We start from the raw sequence: 18,349 nt of genomic DNA, 5'->3' as shown, positions 1-18,349 counted from the left end.
CATAGCGAGGACAGCGCTACTGGGTGTACACAAGTGTTTAAAGGCGTGGCGAGGCATGGAGGGGGGGGGAGTGGAGTACAAGGTAAGTAGCATAAAATAATAAATAAATAGGGCCAGCTGGTGGCAAGTGAAAGGTAAGTGCAGAACAAGTGCTGGGAAGGGGGGGCTGTAGGATACTGAGACAGTCCCCCAGTGCAGGGGTTGACAGGGAGGCAGTGCAGGTGGAGAGTGGAAGGGCCCAGGACCGAGGTCGCAGACAGTGGACCAGTTGTAGCAGGGGAGAGGGAGAGAGAGAGAGAAAGCAGAAGCAAAGAGGAAGGTTTTGAGGTGCTTCAGTAAAAGCAGATGTTTCTCCTCCAGATAGTGCGCGGTAGAAAACACTATGCCACATAGAACGAACAAGTACAACTGAACCCGTCTTTAAAGCCACTGTATAGTAATGAATTTGCGGTATAAACTCATCAAAAGTTACTTACATTATATTTGCATTTTCCATTGTGTCTCTGTGTAGGGCAGACCCGAAACACCACTCCTTCTTTGCCGACGTTACTTCTTCTAATGAACGTGGCTCATCGTTTCGTTTCTGAAATTTTATTCATTATCTTTTCTTAGTCTTTCAGGATGGTCCCGGCCTGTCAAGGTCAAATCACAATAGAACCTTATATTGGGTCGTGGGCCGTTCCGCCACCCGAGCAAAACATCAAAGCAGCTGACCTTCACTTTGAGCGAGCACACATTTCTAGTTAGCTCCAGTTAGTGTAAGGGCATCTTGTCTGCGTGCCTTTTTTTTTATTGTCCCTATGGGTCGGCCATGTGTTTGTAATACGGAAACATTCTATAATTTTTGTAAAAATGATTTATATTACTGTTTGGTTTAATTGCAATGGGCCTGCAACATGAGGAGACTCGAGAGAACAGACACTCGAATTACAATCATTTAAACCGTGATGTGTATTTCTCAATGAGCTCTGCTTTAGGTGGACATGGAACAGAGGCAATGTTGGGTGGCAATGCAGTTGTCCCCTGCATAGGTTCGTTCACCACTCCATGTATGTGCCTATCGAGGACATCTACGATAAGTCTCTCAATAAACTCATATTGCATATCCTCAAACACTGGTTTGATCACCCATTGTTTACTTCTTTTAGTGAAGGCCTTATTGTAGCGAAGCGTCCCTAAAGTTCCGGTCGTCCTACTTTGTTGACGGCCAACATTATGGTTATGTGCCAAGACCGCTAGAAGAGTCCGATTTATCATGCCTTCCATGCCAAAATGCAATCTTTTGGGCCTGTACTTTAGGCACATATTGTGGAACACCTCCAAATCTCCTGTGTGGCAGAATTCCGTGAGTCCCCTCAAATCTCTTGTTATAGTTTTATCAAATACAATCTTTTCAATGGCCTTGTGAGTGGGTGATGAAGGAATCAACCACTTCTTCTTCCGTGCCTCCTCTGTGGACAAATGGCCATGTTCACATTTGTGGAAATGCTCATTTGTCGACCATCGATGTACGTTGCTACAGTGCAACATTACTGACCGCCATTTTTCCAGTAGAATTTCCAACGACCCTTCACATGTTTTTGAGCTCCACCAAAGATGGTTGCTGATTGACTTGGACCACTGTGAAATACCTTGCATATCTTTTTTTTTTCCTGCAGCCGACAATTTTTTATTGATTGATTTTGCAAGATGCCAAACGTCAAATTGGTGATTTATATTTTTGTACTGTTCTCTCATTGTCTTGGCAATTGAAACGTGTCTGTCCGTGGCTATCAGGTCGATCACCATTCCCCGCGATTGTAGTTCTTGCAATGATGCTACAAAGCCAACTTTCTCCATGGCCACTGAGGATGTACTTTCTGACACCTGCACGACCACCGAACTCACAATTTTCTTACTTTCCATGTCCTGAAAGTGGTAGGTGCAGTACTTGGCTGAAAATCCTGGGCTGTCGCACTGTCCATCACCGGCTAGCCTGAACCGTTTGCCCGCGAATGTACTTTCAATAGACATTTTTTCCATTCTCCAAGCTTCGCTAATGGCTGGAAATAGATAATCGGTTTGGTATTTGTAGAACTGAGTTTTCGCAATGAAATGGATTCCCACAAACTGAAAGAAATACTCTAACTTTTTAAAACTTGAACCACTAAAAAGTGCGGCCGCTGCACAAAGTAGATTGCCTGCTGGCAGTTGCCCCAGCATGGGTTGTGCAGACCATGCGAACGGATGATATTGTGTACAGGTGGCATGTATTTTAAGGTTAGTGCCTCGAATTGCACGAGTCACATTAATCAATGGCTCCCCACATACTTCCCCACCAACCCAATGCCCACATTTCATCATCATAATAATATCCATCAAACAGCTATCGAATACAATGAATTTGGCCTCTTTCCTTATACTGTCACTCTGCATCCCAGCTGGTTCGGCCTGTAACGTTGAGGACATGTCACTCGCATGAAAGGTACAATCTCTGATATCGTCTTCCGCTATGCTGAGTGATATTGATGGTGTTTCATTGTCGTCCACTTCATTCTCTTCCATTGCAACATCTGTTCCTTGTCCGGAGATGGGAGAAAAAAACAATGTCTTCAACTTTCGCGTGCTCTTATTTTTTGCGGGTGTGGATTCTGTGAATTGATCTACGACTGCATCCAAACTACCAGGAGGACATTCACTATCAATGGCTGGTGGTGGTATAGCTCCGTTGTCAATCACTTCATATTCTTCCCATTGGCACGATGCATCTCCAGTCTCAAGTCCCTGCCAAAAGGTTTGACAAGCAACATCTCTCGTTCGCTTCACTGTCTGTGTAGATCTAGTTCTTACACCCACTCGCAACTAGAGGACAGATTAGAAAAGGGATGTTCAGTTTAAACACAACTTACAGTATTGAACTATTGACAGTGAAAGACAACATAATATAGTGAACAGGACACTAACCTTCTTTTGCTTTCTTTTCTTTGAAACTTTCTTTCCTCGAACTTCAACATCTGGACGCTGTTGCTCCGACTCGTGTGTGCATGTCTCCACTTCCTCTCGCGCTGCAACGACTATACTTTCATGATAAGCACATCCATCACTCACTGAGGCTCCATCGACTCGCTGAAACATAGAACTTTCATTAGTATGTATAATAATATTGAAAACACAAAATGTACTTGGGGACCAATACCCATACGTACATCTCAATAGCAAAACACGAATGAACGCATTGTGTAGAACATTCAAACGACAATAGTTCACGCATTGTTGATCTAGTTAGATTGAACTGTCAAGATCCATACCTCGGGCTCCGCATAGACTTCCATTGATGATATTATTGAAGATGACGCTTCAGCAACTCCCTGAAACACAGTAATTGCATTAGTATGGTTTTCTATTTTGTTTAAAAGAACATAAACTTTCTGCAGGCGTCAACGGCTCATCTAAATAGACCTGCACAAATGATCAGTTGTCTAAAATAAATAATGGATATCCAAATATGATTCGATTTGCTCCATCGTTGGAAGTGTCACCACCCAGAGATCTGCATCAACTACTAGGGGTGATGTTCTTGTTGAAGAAGCTCCGTCAGCTCCCTGAAACATAGTACTTGCGTTAATAAAGAAGGAAGTATAGCGGATGTAATCACGTCATTTGATCTCGCATGATTGATCTGTCAGTATCCATACCTCGAAATGCATAAGAACATCAAGGGACGCTGTAACTGCGGTGCACACTTCTGCAAGCTGTTGCGCCGACCCGTAACTGCATGCTCCCCCTTCCTCTTGGACTAATGCTCCATCGACTCCCTGAAACATAGGACTTTCATTAGTAATGAACACAATATTGAAAAAAGAAGACACATAGGAGGGCGACGACAGAAGGACATACCAATGGCTAAAAACGAAAGAAACATTGTGTGTAACAATCACGCTACAAGAATGCAAGATCTGATGATCTCCATCGATGGAACTGTCCGGAAACGTACCTCGAGCATCTGAGTGACATCTACGGTTGTCGTCAATGCGTTGGACTCCTCAGCATCTCCCTGAAAGACAGTACTTGCATTATTTTGGATAACAATAATTATAACTGAAAACAAAGACTAGAGGACGAGTACTGTGGTGTACCATTAGGTAAAATAATTACACGATCAATTAAAACTATTGATTTACATGCCTAAAACAAGTCAGTGTCAGAATAGCTAAGTATGATTACCCGATAGGCGCTTGAAGTGGCTGATGACTGCAATAACGACACGGATGGAGAATCTTCAGCCTTCATATTGAGTGGATACATAAATGGGGAAATTATTGTTAGCTAATGCTACACACTACCGCAATGCCGAGAGATAAATACGTAAACTTGACTCACCAGTGGAGGGATGTGGACGAATAGAGTGGGAATAGCGGTTGAGAGCAATTTTCGCCTCGCTCGCGGTGTTTTCGTCCTTATTAGCAATGATGTGGAGTACATGTCTGGGCTAAAGTGCCTGCTGCAGATGCGGTATCGATCACCCCTCTTGTCCGCAAAGACTTCTAGGACTCTACTTTCTATCTCAGAGGCTGGATATCCGCAATATCGGACCCATTCTCTTATCTGATCTATTGTCTTAGGGAAAACATGCATTATAGTACCTTCAGATTTGTTATGGGTCTTCGAAGGGCAACCGCCAATGGAACAGGCAGGCATTATGGAAAGTTCTGAAAAGTAAAGATCAACAATTCTCTATGAATACCAATGTGTTAAAACATTAAATGACACATAAAAGGTTCAATGCAAGGTCCGTTTTGGTTCTTGGAACTATACATGTTATTCACATGCGGATAAGTATTTCAATAACTTTCAAAAAATAGAAAAAGTAATTTGACTAAACTCAGAACATGTGACTAGTTCCTTGCATGTACTGTCGTGAACGAAAAGAAAACATGGATGCAATTTGATGACTACTAGCAAATAGATATAAATTAAAAAATTGGACGCAAAATGATTATGGTACATGGACTTACCTTGACGAACAAACAGTTAGATGCAGGGATCAGAGTAGTTTCTTGTCGTAGAACAGGGAGCAGTTCACAGGTTGCAAACTGACGAGTTTGCTCAAAGTGGTCACGGAAGTTCACAGAGACGAAGAGCAGATAACCAGCACCTTCACGGGTTGACTAGCAAAGCGCAAAGAAGTTCTCATTAGAAATATGAAGTGGGTTATAAAGAATTCGAAACAGGGGTGTGTTTGTGAATGAATGACGTGTATATGTCGTGGCATTATGCGGTCTGCAGGGGGCCGTCCAGCGTGAGGGGGGATGCTTGGCAGGAGACACGGGGTCTGGAGGTAGACATGGGAACAACAACCCATGCTCTATAGACCACTTTGAAGTGTACATGGTCTTTGGCACCTCTTGGCCTTTATCGCTCCCTGACAGCTCCACTTGCCAGCACAAGTACCCCGGTGCGAACTGCCTTTGATAGGGCGGGGGGTGGATCGGGGCGGTGGTCGTGCAGACAAGACACAGGAAGACTCGTGAATGGAGACACACTTATGTGGATTGCAGGGGGCCGTCCAGCGTGAGGGGGGATGCTTGGCAGGAGACACGGGGTCTGGAGGTAGACATGGGAACAACAACCCATGCTCTATAGACCACTTTGAAGTGTACATGGTCTTTGGCACCTCTTGGCCTTTATCGCTCCCTGACAGCTCCACTTGCCAGCACAAGTACCCCGGTGCGAACTGCCTTTGATAGGGCGGGGGGTGGATCGGGGCGGTGGTCGTGCAGACAAGACACAGGAAGACTCGTGAATGGAGACACACTTATGTGGATTGCAGGGGGCCGTCCAGCGTGAGGGGGGATGCTTGGCAGGAGACACGGGGTCTGGAGGTAGACATGGGAACAACAACCCATGCTCTATAGACCACTTTGAAGTGTACATGGTCTTTGGCACCTCTTGGCCTTTATCGCTCCCTGACAGCTCCACTTGCCAGCACAAGTACCCCGGTGCGAACTGCCTTTGATAGGGCGGGGGGTGGATCGGGGCGGTGGTCGTGCAGACAAGACACAGGAAGACTCGTGAATGGAGACACACTTATGTGGATTGCAGGGGGCCGTCCAGCGTGAGGGGGGATGCTTGGCAGGAGACACGGGGTCTGGAGGTAGACATGGGAACAACAACCCATGCTCTATAGACCACTTTGAAGTGTACATGGTCTTTGGCACCTCTTGGCCTTTATCGCTCCCTGACAGCTCCACTTGCCAGCACAAGTACCCCGGTGCGAACTGCCTTTGATAGGGCGGGGGGTGGATCGGGGCGGTGGTCGTGCAGACAAGACCCGTTTGCCGCAGGGCCTCACCAAGGAGAGGCCATCTAACTGAATGTAAGAGGATGGCTGCAGGATCTACTACATGGAATGCAGGGGGGTGAGTTTATAAATACCTCACCCTCCCAGGAGAATATACACTAGATTCATTTAAAAAATCAAAACAACCATTGTTAAAATATATGTTGGGCTTTATTTTAGATTTTAATTAAACATAAATAATAAACATTACACATTGTAAAGTTGAGGTTGCAGCACATCGAGGGAAAATCCGCGGTATTGTCCACTGTCACTGGGGAAATGTTGTCTAATGGCAAGTACCGCACAGGCAGGTATTACTCTCCGAACGCGGTGTCCGAGCCTCCCGTGAAGCCACCAAGTGAAGCAACGATAGGCCACCAGCCTGTACCACCTGTGAAAAAAAAAGATGCAAACTGTATTAAACTGACCAAACTTTCTTATCAATGTCGATTCAGGTAACACATGTCATTTTTCTTAGAAAAAAATTATATCTAGAAAATGCACTATATGGAACAAATTTACATGCGTTCGAATGATATGTAAATGTAATTTTATATGTGGGAGACGACCATGAAATAGTGGTGGCATCACTGACATCACAAACAGAGTATACTTACTCGTTACTCGGATTACGCGGACGAACAGTGCCGCGAAGTTCGTGCATAAGCACCATCATCATCCTCAACACGGTCCGTGAGAGGCAGGCTTCCCTGAACTCTGGCAGCTCGGTGATGCATTGCGGACTTTGCTCGCCTTCCTGCAGACTTTGCTCGCTTTCCGAAATGTAGGCCAAGCACCCGGAATTTTCACGGCAGCAGCAGTTCTCCTCCTCAGTTGGCATTAGCTCGCACCGATTGCACGTGCACCAGGTGGAGACGCCGTCCATGCGACATGGTCCAGGCTCTTCATCCGTTGACTGGTCCTCCCAACTGCCGTCCGAATCCCCATCGTTTTCGCGTGCTTGACTTTCCAGTAGTTCTTCCTCAGTGTACTCGGGCTCGTACATATACGGCATTATTGTGGCCATTGTGCGGTAAAGATAGTAAAATAATTTACAGAGATGGTACAGGTGTTCACACGGGCTACAAGCGGCGAAGGTAGCTGACCAGAGCACTGAAACGAGTCACAGAATACTCAAAGTAACACAGAGAGAGGAATGGAATCGAAAATCTGCTGCTGTGTGTTGTGAAACGGTCTGTTTATACTTATTGGGGAAAGAGGCGTCCTGCCATTTCCATGGCAACACGTCAATAGCTGAGGCGCAGCGATTGTTGACACGAGACGTGCTTGAAATGGGCAGTACGCTTCTGCTGATGTCAGGCTCAGGGGCGGGGGATTTGATTTAGTGCCGCAAAGGCAGGTGAGCCAGGTCGATGCGGCGGAATGATAGGATTATCACAAAATGGAGGCTGATTTCGAGTGCGATAATGGGCGAAAAGTCGGGTAAGGTCCATAGGAAAGTTTCCTACGATCTACCGATTTATGCTTACAAACACATGGCCGACCCGTAGGGACAATAAAAAAAAAGTCCCGGAACTATCCTTTAATGGGGCTGCTATACTTTTGAGGGGACAACATCAACACTTCTCAGTTGAGCTGCTCCACTCTTATTGACAAGGCTCCAGCACTTCTCAGCAGATTTATTTATTTTAATTTTAATTGGTTATTTATAAAATGCACGTAATACTACCCACAGGTTTCTAAGCGTGAACCGAGGGATCGAACCTGTATTGTGTGGACCGAGGGATCGACCCTGTGTTGCTCCATGTCCTCTTGCTTTCAAGGCGAGCACGTTGTCCCTGAGCTATCCTCCCGAGACACTGAAGATCTGAAGTACATTTAATGAACAGAACCAGAATTATTGAGCAAGTCTAACATCATCTTCATCAGAATAACTCAACACTGTTGTGGTTAATCAAGAGCTAATATATTTAAAGGGATGGAATTACTCAGAATGTAGCAGCACCATTAAATAACCCAAAGTGCTTAAGCATAGTTAATGTGAAACTACTACACTTCTCACCATTGGGACAGTACTGCCACTTCTCACAGAGGCTTCTACACCTTTTATGGGGCAGCACTGATCCAGCCTACTGGACAGTTTCACTTTTAATGGCACTTCTCAATAGGGCTGCTATACTTCAACAGGAAATGACCTACACTACCCCGCAGGGAATTGCATACTCTTTATGCCACACAAGCAGCACTTCCACCCACCAGAGCTTCTTTATTTTTAATGGCACAGTGCGTGTACTTCTCAGCCACTCTGCTTTACATTTAAACAGACCGAATAGTCATTTCTCAGCAGGACTGCAACACTATACCATTGTGTTCTGTATGTTGAGTGCTTCTTCACCACCAATGTGGGTTCAAGGCACTCTCCCAGTGTCTAAATAGTGTATCTGGCTACATTGAATTGGCAACAGGCATGTCCCGAGCTGCCTGCTGTACATAAGCTGCCGCTCAGAATGTTGGAAGCCGTGATGGGGCAAGGGATAGAAGGCTCGAGTCTGTAGGATAGCAGAATCGGCATGGTCTTAAAACATGCTCACTCATTCTGGAGTGAGGGGCAATGGGGCAAAATGAGGCTGATCCCACACACAGGGGGTTGTTACCCTTTATCTCTCCTGAATGAAAGAATGAGCTCTCTCAGACACAAGTTATCACCCCTGCACACACCATTAATGAATATGGTATGGATCTATAGATCGAGAAAACTGGAGTGAGAATTCAGAGTGTTTTTACAGAAATGTAATTGTCTACCCAGATGGGAGACTGACTCTATTAAAATACATGGGGTCACTGAGATGACCAAGAGTGAAACTGTACGTTCAGTTGTGAGATTACCAGCAATAGGTGATACTATGCTCCAAGGAGTGAGATGCCCACTCAATATATCACACTGTTTAAAGGTGCAAGACCCATCCTGAATGCTTGCCCAAAGAGCCTTGGCCAGAGTTTTACACTGAAGAAGTGAGCATGTGATCCAGGGTCTGCATCCCACACACACACGTGGGATTCCCATGCACCCACTTGCGAGATTTGCACCAAATTAGTGAGATTGTGCTCCAAGGTAGGAAGAATACGCACAGTCTTTGCTCTGAGGTTTGACACACTCACAGGATGGGATGGCATTTCGTTCTCCCATCCTAGTTGTGTTGCTCTGCCTTTTGAGGGCTACTACAACCTGGATGATTATAGAGGGCTGGGGTAGGGGCAGTGTTGGCCTACTGGAATGCAACTGGAAGGCTTAAACCTTTTCTTACTTGACTTTAGTATATGCTTTACATGCTAGCCAATGTTTCCACTGTTCTGCTCCCCACCCACCCCCCTCGTACCAAGTTGGCGACTACGTGCAAATGCGGTCATAGAACTAACGGTGATGTCACTTCCTATATTTGGGCACCCCCCTGGGAAATTCATAAGTCGGCTCCCCTGGTTAAATCTAGACAGTTATTGGAGTGATCACTTAACATTTTCAATTTTGTTGATGTTATGGATACATTACATTTTGTTTCAAAGGGCCATTATTGGAGGCCTTACAAGGGTGAGATATCCATCTTGAAACGTTATGTAAAATAAACCTGGTGTTATGATTGTTTTTGAGAGTGAGATTTACAGTAGGTACCCGAGCTCTTCACATTTTCCGCTATTTCTCTAATGAAATATCCTGTACATGCCTGCCACGCCATTTTAGATCTGATGCTAATGTTTTCTCTTACACCTTCTCTTTTCAATAGCAAGCAATCCAGGAAAAGCAGCACAGCTTTGGTAAGTATAACCACGATATGCAGGAACTTTATGAATGCATGTTGCAAATGATCCCGAAAATGAAGTGCCATGAGTCGCGCAATAGATATGCAGCCCATTCTGCGCATGGTGCGGAGAGGATGGACACCAGCAAAGAATTGACTGATTGTAGAAAAAAATGGACAATGCTTTGTTTGCCATCTAATGTTTGCCAACAGCCACCATTAGTTGGGAATGTAATCCTGGAACAAAGAGGGGCAGTCACAATGACCTGATGGCATAGTTGAAAAAGAAAACTGAATCTTCAGAACTTCGCATTGCTAGGAACTGGACACAAAACCCCTATTTCCGATGCTATTTAGGAAGAGGGTCAGCATGTATAACACATTTCAGAGTATGGATATAACAGAACACAAAACACGTAGGCATGTTTGAACGCCTATCTTTATTCTCGGTGGGAAAGCGTTGGAGGAATGCCTGCAGGCTGGGCAGCCAACTCAGAGAGATTCTAAGACAACAGTGACAGGATGGCAGTATAAGGCAAAACCAGTGTCCAATTCCTACACTACAAAAGGTTCCATGGTGTCTACCCACCGGAGCCCTCTTCAAATCATTTTCAGGAAGCTTTACATGCCCAGCACATATGTCCCATGTCATGTAGTCATCTGGGAATGTGTAGCCTTATTGAACTCCTACTGAGGAAAGACCTGCAGAAGACCCCTCCAAGCCCACTCCATTGCTCTACAATGTTTTGGGTAGAATGATCGTCCCACCCAAGTATCTGTCATGCTTCAGTTGGTGGTGCTGGTGGCTTTTTCAACTACGACCAGTATCTGGCCTAGACCTCCCAATAGGATACTACTAAGCTTCTCATTCTCAATACCTGGCTCTTACCCAGCCCTTGGGACAAGGCTCCCAGCAGGATCTCTATTTAGCTCTTTCCTCTAGATATACTCTGTTCTAGAGTATGGCTGATTTGGCTTAACAACCTCATGTTCCATAACACTCTCAGTATGGGGCCTCTCTGGCCACCACACCTCTGATTCCATCACTCCTCTCTCTTTGTTCTCCCTCGGCTACACCACTGATACTCTGCGACATGATCATAACAATCAAGAGAGCCATGCCTCGTTTAATAATTAGGCATTGGCAATATTTGCTCCAGTGAGTATTCTGGTTGGTGGGGACAGTTCCTCATTAAGTTTGGTGTTTTGTCATTGGTGCTTACCTAATTATTCCACCACCTCCCCAGCTGCATGCTCCTCATTTCTACTTGTTCCCAGGTGTGGTAAAGTCCACTGACTGTATGCATGTTTGAGCCTCTGCATATCCCCACCCCCCAGCTCCCACTCCAGACCCCAAGAACAGTATGATACACAGGCAGAAGCTCCAATAGTATGGATGAGCCACAAGCTTCCTCCGCCAGACCCAAACATTCAGCAAAGGTTTCAAAGTCTTTCCCTTCAAGGGAACAACACTGCAACATTTGCAATGGATGGGGAAAGACATTTATTCCTTAGGCACTGACAGTCTGTGGATACAATACTATGAGCGAGTAATGTGAAACTGACTTACGTCATATTTGACAGAAGCAAAGTAAACTGAACCTATTCTCCTGTTCCTATTAATGCTGTAGGGATAACAGTCGTAATTTCCCCTTGGCAAAGGGTTTACAATTAAATCAGACATCTTCCCAAACTAACAAGAGCGTTTTCTGACTTTAAATTCACATGCTAGATATACAGAGGCTCCCAGACACGGGCAATGTCAGTAGGGGTCAGGGGTAAAGGAAGGAGACATCATGCATATCCAGGGCAACTCTGAAATCCAAAATTACAGTAGGCCTTAAAATAACCCTCAGGCCCTGACCCTCTAGTTCTAGCTGATCAAAGAAATATGGCCCAATCACAGATCAGCACTGACAATAGTGCACAGGTGCATAACCATAAGCACCACACTGCAGGAGGGAAGACCAGGATCCAGGCTTTAAAAGCCAGCCAATCCACTACATTTGGGTCAGTCCTTGTAGAGCTGTCAGCAGGAGAGCATCGGCGCCTGCGAGACTGCTGTCCTGTGCACCCCAAGAGAAGAGCATTAGGGTGGACACTAGGTTGAAGGGAATTCTGCTTTGTGATGAGGGGGGGAGAAGCATGAAGTAGAGAGGATGGAGATATTTTGATAGGAGGAGGAGGAGATTTGTGGTTAGAAAAAGTAGGAGTAGTAGAAAAGGTATGCTGATGGAGGGGGATTCCGGTTTGTTGAAGACTGAATGAGATGTTGCTGGAGTGAGGGATTTAGCTGTATTAGAGGGAAGCAATATTATTTGGGAGCATAGAAAGGTTATCACTTTGGCATGGGAAGCAAGGAGTACCACCTGGGGGGAGGAGAGAGATATTGTGCCAGAGAGAGAACACGTAGAAGTGGATGGAGGGTGAAGTTGGTGCTGCCAATGACCTCTGCCTTAATGCCAGTAAGACTGAGATTTTACTCTTTGGCACACCTACTCCCTCCTGCTCTATGGCCGGCCTCTCTTGGCCCTCTTCCTGTTCCCACCTGCAAGGCTAAAAACCTTGGGGTCATCTTCAACTCCACACTCTCCTTCTTTCCTCACATCTCTGACATCTCTAAGAAGTCACACACCTCGTCAGAGGTATTCTTCCTTTCCTCTCCTTCCCCCAGAAGCTCACCGTCTCCAGAGCCCTGGTTCTCTCTAGACTGGGCTATTGAAACAGCCTCCATCTAAAACTGCCTGCCTCTACTCTGCGCCCTCTGCAACTTATCCAGAACAAAACTGCAAGACTTGCCCTTGGCCTCAAGCCCAGGGATGGTATCTTTCCAGGACTGAAATCTCAGCACTGGCTCCCAGTGGCTGCGAGGATTAAGTACAAAACCCTCTGCATTGTCCACAAGGCCTTCTGGGGCCTGGGGCCGCAATACCTTCATCTCTCTCTTCCCAAATATCTTCCTTCTCGAGCTCTTTGCTCATCCGCCACCAACTCCCACAGGGTCAGTCGCTTCTCCAAGCAACGAGTTGGTGGTAGATCTCTCTCTTCAGCAGGAGCCTCCCTCTGGAACAGCCTCCCTGCCTCCCTGAAACTTGAGAAGAACCATCTCCGGTTCCGCAAGCACCTCAAAACCTTCCTCTTTGCTTCTGCTTTCTCTCCCCCTCTCCCCTGCTGAGTTCCTGGCTGAAACTGCACTGGTTACCTGGCCACCCTTCTGATCCCAGGCCCTGGCCCTGGCCCCACCAATTACACACCTGCAATGCCTCCCTGGCAACCCCCGCATCTGGGAACTGTTGTTCTGTATCCTTACAGTCCCCCTACCAGCACTTATGTCTGTTCTTACCTGCACTTGCCACCATCTGGCCGTTCTATTATCTTATTTATTCTACTATCCCATGTACTGCACTTTCCCCTCTCCCATCCCCCTCACACTTATCCCTTTCCCCCTTCCCATGCACTTGCACGATCTGAATGACACCTGGCCTAGTAAGATCGTTGTCCGTCTTCCCTCTGTTCCCCCTCCCTTGCCTCGTCACGCCTCAAAACACTTGTGTATAGGCGCGTTATAAATGCCATATCTTATCATATAAAACTAAGAGAGACATGTTTGATTTTTATTTATCTAGCGCTAAACGCCAAAGTGCTGTAGAAAAGACAAAATGGTCACAATAATGGAAAACAAAATTGAAAAGCACAGTTTAACCAGTAAGGAGATGAGTCTTAAGATGAGAGCGCAAAACAGAAAGAGAAGACAAATATCAAAAAGAAAGAGGAAGCGCGTTCCAGTGCTTTGGGGCCAAGAGGAAAAAAAAGAGCGAAAATGGGACTTAGCACAAGGGGGTGAGGAAAATAGGACTTTGAGCCAAGAGGACGTAATGGGACATGAAAATAAATGAGTGGCAAAATAGGGTGAGGCAAGACCGTGCAGGCATTTGAAAACTAAACTGAGAACATTAAACAGCCTGACTTAAGGGGAGCAATTGAAGAGAGGAAAGAGCAGGGGCGATAGAATCGCAGGAAGAAAAGGAGAAAAGAAGATGTATAGAAGAATTAGAAAAAGAGGGTAGAGATGAATTGCAGGAAAACCAACTAGAAGAGAGGAGCAGTAGAAGAGTTGGAAAAAGATTAGAGCGGAAAGAAGAATTTTTGTAGCAGAGAAAGAATGAAATTATCTAGCCTTTCTTATAGTGAAGATCTGGAACCCAACTGAAGCGGGACATAGCAGAAATATGAGGCAAAAAAGAAAGTCAAGAAGAGTCGAGAATTACTTGAAGACTCTGGGCAGAAAGAGAACTGGGAAGAGAGGAGGGGGAACGGAAATGGAGGGCGGAGGCACAGCAGGAGGGAGAGTCGTGTTAGGAAAGAAAAGAACTTAAGTCTTGGAGGGATTCAGGTGAAGAAAGTGAGCGGACAGCCAAGCCTGGTTTGCAAGAAGGTAAGAGTAGAGTCCATAGAGGAAAGGAAAGAAGAAAACAAAGAAAGAGCGAGCTATGTATTGTCAGCATAAAGATGATGAGAAAGTCTAAAAGAGGAGATAAGAGAGGCAAGTAGAATTGTATATATGTAGAGAAAAATAGGAGACCCAAGATCAAACCCTGAGGAACCCATACTGAAGAGCAAGAGTAGAAGAGGAAATAACAGCCAAGACACTGAATAAGTGCAATTTGTCAGGTAAGAGCACATCCATTTTACCACAGAACCACAGAAACCTAGACCAGAGAGAGAGAGAGGAGAACAGGAGAATGATCAACAGTTTCGAAAGAAGCAGAGACCTTAAGAAAGAAAAGAGTGAAGATTGCCAAGAATAACGAGAAGAGAGCAACAGACATTGACAAGAACTGTTTTGGTAGATTGAAGAGGGTGAAAACCAGATTGATAGATCAGAAGAGAAAAGGAGTTAACATAAGTGATATGAGAGTAGACAATACGTTCATGAAATTTAGAGAGAAAAGGGCAAAGTGAAATTGGCTGCTAACAAGAGGGGGGGCAACAGAAGGTTTCTTGAGAATTGGAAGGATAAATGCATGTCTGAATATAGTTAGGGAAAGAAGAAGACTGAAGAGAGATTAAAGAGCAGAACCAGATACAGAGAACGATGGGGATAGACCTTAGGGATAGGAGAGAAAAGAAGAGGATCAGAAGGAGAGGTTGTAGGGTGATCTTTAGAAAGAAAGCAACTGATGTCAGAGGCAGTGAAGGGATGAAACAAGGAGGTAGGGGGACACGTGGGAGAGCAAAAAGAAGGGGAAGATGAAGGAGAGAGTATAGATGACCGGAGAAGAGTAACTTTAGAAGAAACGTAGAAAGCAAAATCAGATGCAGTGAGAGACAATGACAGGTAAGAGTGGGGGGGTCAAGGGAGAAAGAATGCGGTTAAGGGTCTGAAATAAGTGACAGGGGTAAGCTGAAAGAGAATGCAGAAGGTTAGTGTAAACATATTTGGCCAAGACGAGGGCTGCATCGAAATCAGATTGACGGGAGGAGAGGTTAAGAAAGTCAGAATGAGATTGAAATTTCTGCCAACAACGCTCATTCCGAAGCAAAGAGCGGTGCAGAGAACAAAGGGCAGGGGGGAGGCAGGGTTGTGGAGGTTTATCTGAAGGTGAGAAAGAAGGATAGAGATAATTGAGTGTCAAGAATCAAGGTTGAAAACAAAGGGGAGTAAGTATCAACTGAAAAATATGAAAGTACTTCCAAAGATGGAAGTGGCAATGTCAAGAAATAAATAAGGAGGTGTCAAAAGGTCGATATTGTTAGAGAAAGGAGGCAGAAACAATCTTGAGGAAGAGAGTGCTATTAGTTTGAGAAAGGTCACCTTGAGGAGGAAGTAGGAATCTGGAACCCAGCGGGATATTTATTTTGAGGAGGAGAGTCTAAGTGAAGGAGGGGGTTATAGTTGTGAAGGGTGAGAGGAAGAAGCTTGGAAGAAAGTTTCATTGACTACACTGTAAAGGGATCTGTGATGGATCCTTTCTGTGAAGGTGGCATTGTTGACCGGACATGGAATAGTAAGAGATTGAGCTGCTAGAGAAGGGGATAAATCCAGACTATCCTAAGAAAAAGATGAGGCCACCCATCTTGGCAGTGAGAATATGAAGGTTGCATAGGCCCCTGTTTGTCCAGGTGTGTTTGTAGTGGGGGGGATGATGAAAACATGTGTGCCACTGCAGCTGGGAGGACAGCTTACTGTACAGCAGGCTGGGGTAGGGCTTGAGAGAGAACAGCAAGAGGATTGTATAGAAGGGATTAGTAGTGCCACTTTTATCCACTGTCCTGCAGGAGTTGACCTTTCCCACAGCCTGCCAGGAAGTTCCCACTTCTCTACCACGGGAGAACCCTGATGGGGAAAACCTAGGTGGGAGCAGTCAGGAGTATGCTCAAAAATCCTATCTGCCTGAGAGCGTTTGGTCCACAGCCCAAAAAGAACGGCAGAGCAAAGGAAAGACCCACCTCCTACAAACAGTGGAAGGGAGCAACACCATACCTGTGGAGGGAAGAGTTGATTGTTCATTCTTTGGAATTTTCTTTGGTGGAGATTTGGTAGAGGTTTGTTGGACTTTTGATTTGCAACTGTGACCTAAATTTAGGATTCAATAGACTTTGGAACAATGAGCATGTCGTTGAAGAACCCCTTTGGAGCAAGAGATAGGAGTCACTCTTCTTTTGGACCTGTTTGCAGAGAACCCTGCTTCCCATCCCCACAGGGTAGACCCAGATACTTGTAACCATGATCCTGACCCATATTTTTTGATCACAGCTTCCATCCTGACATTTTACATCATGAGTTTTGCCACCATTCGGGCGTATTACTTAATGAATATCCGTGTAATAAACACTCTTCAATATATGTTTGCACCTGGTCTCAGTTCTTGGAACACAGTGACAGTCCTAGTGGTGCTCTCAGACCGGTGTTGTGTTTGCTCCAATAATCACAAATGGTTCAAAGAATGCTCTGAATCTGAGACAATTCAAGATTTTTTATTTGAATAGTGACCCATTCTGTCTAGGCTCTGGGTCATAATATTGATGGTGACCTAAAGGCATAATGCTGGATCGCTCTGTTGTCCCTCAGAGACTTTACAGGCTGACCATACACTATCCAAGTGTTAGTTTTCTAAACTGGGAAATTTTATTGTGCCTTCCAGACACTCTGTCCGATTTGGTCTTCTTTCTATTGCACCCACAAACTCCTCTCCCTCTCACTTCCTAAGGTTTCCTTCTGCCAATTCCACCTGCATTATCTATCCCTTGCATCTCCCTCTGTCCCTCCGATGTCTCACACCTGCCAATTACTGCCTCCATCCTTTGATTGTATGTCTTCCTTCACAATACTATTAATCTCTCTGCCACACTACTAGTACCTCTCCACCCCACATTCTATCTAATCACCCACCTTTCACTCACAGAAACACTTTACATGCACTCCCTTCATGCCTACTCCTAAACACACTTACCGCTCTTCCATGCACAGACAAAATGCAATACCACTGGCGCTCACTAACCAATGCCTCACCTGCTCCAAAAATCCCCTCCAAAATCTGTTCCACCGACCTTCCTCCTGCTGGACTCTTTGTCTGCCACCTCTTGTTTCCTCCTCTAACCTCAACCTAACAACACACAACTTTCTGCTTGCTGGCATCTCTTTTAAGCTCCATCCCTATCCTCTGGTTAATCTGCTGTCCCTGGCCAATCTGTCCTTGTCCTCTCCACACAGGAGGTGTTATACAGCAGAGTCTACCTATAGTGCCTTAAGCCCCACCCATTGTTACTGCATGGGGGTGCTGTGGACCAACAAAGGCATTTATACATTGTCCAAGTTTGTGTTGGGGGGTCTGGCCTGGCCACCCCTAAGGGAAGTCCAATTTTTGGTTCAGGAGGGATTTATTGCAGGTCCCTTCCGTTGAGGGGATCCACACTGGTCTCCTCAATGTACATGCAGTGCATGGCTCTATTGACTGCTGCGTTCGAGCTCTAGCTCATGTCTCTGTCACTTCCCCTCCTGTGGAGCTGCTTATATGCCACTTGCATAGGCTTACTACTGTAGTATTCCAAGGTTCTTTGGTGAGGTGCTGCGGGCTCTATCTCATGGGTATTCTTCACCAGACTGTGTGCTTTCTATAGGATGAAAAGGGAAAACTTGCCCAGCATTTGGGGTCATAAGCTTGGGGTAATGCAATTTGGTACTGCACATAAACTGGTACATACAGAAGGGACAAGAATTCTGGCCCTTCCAACTGCCACTGGCCCCCTCTTGGATAGGACTGGTGCTAGATTT

The 18,349-nt window shown here is 45.5% G+C and overlaps 1 protein-coding gene across 1 annotated transcript in view; it reads left to right on the top strand.

Annotated features, from left to right (window-relative positions):
• EPB41L4B (erythrocyte membrane protein band 4.1 like 4B) overlaps positions 1 to 18,349 on the top strand; it is a 950,447-nt gene that overhangs the window by 879,398 nt on the left and 52,700 nt on the right. The window contains exon 13 of the mRNA XM_069620555.1: positions 10,060 to 10,090. Within this exon, the coding sequence (XP_069476656.1) occupies positions 10,060 to 10,090 (31 nt within the window). The remainder of the gene's footprint in view (positions 1 to 10,059; positions 10,091 to 18,349) is intronic.

Source organism: Ambystoma mexicanum, chromosome 5q (genome assembly GCF_040938575.1).
Source record: "Ambystoma mexicanum isolate Mex_15411 chromosome 5q, UKY_AmexF1_1, whole genome shotgun sequence".
Taxonomy (NCBI): Eukaryota; Metazoa; Chordata; class Amphibia; order Caudata; family Ambystomatidae; genus Ambystoma; species Ambystoma mexicanum.
Note: the sequence above shows the minus strand (reverse complement) of the source record. Positions and strands in the feature narration are given on the sequence as shown.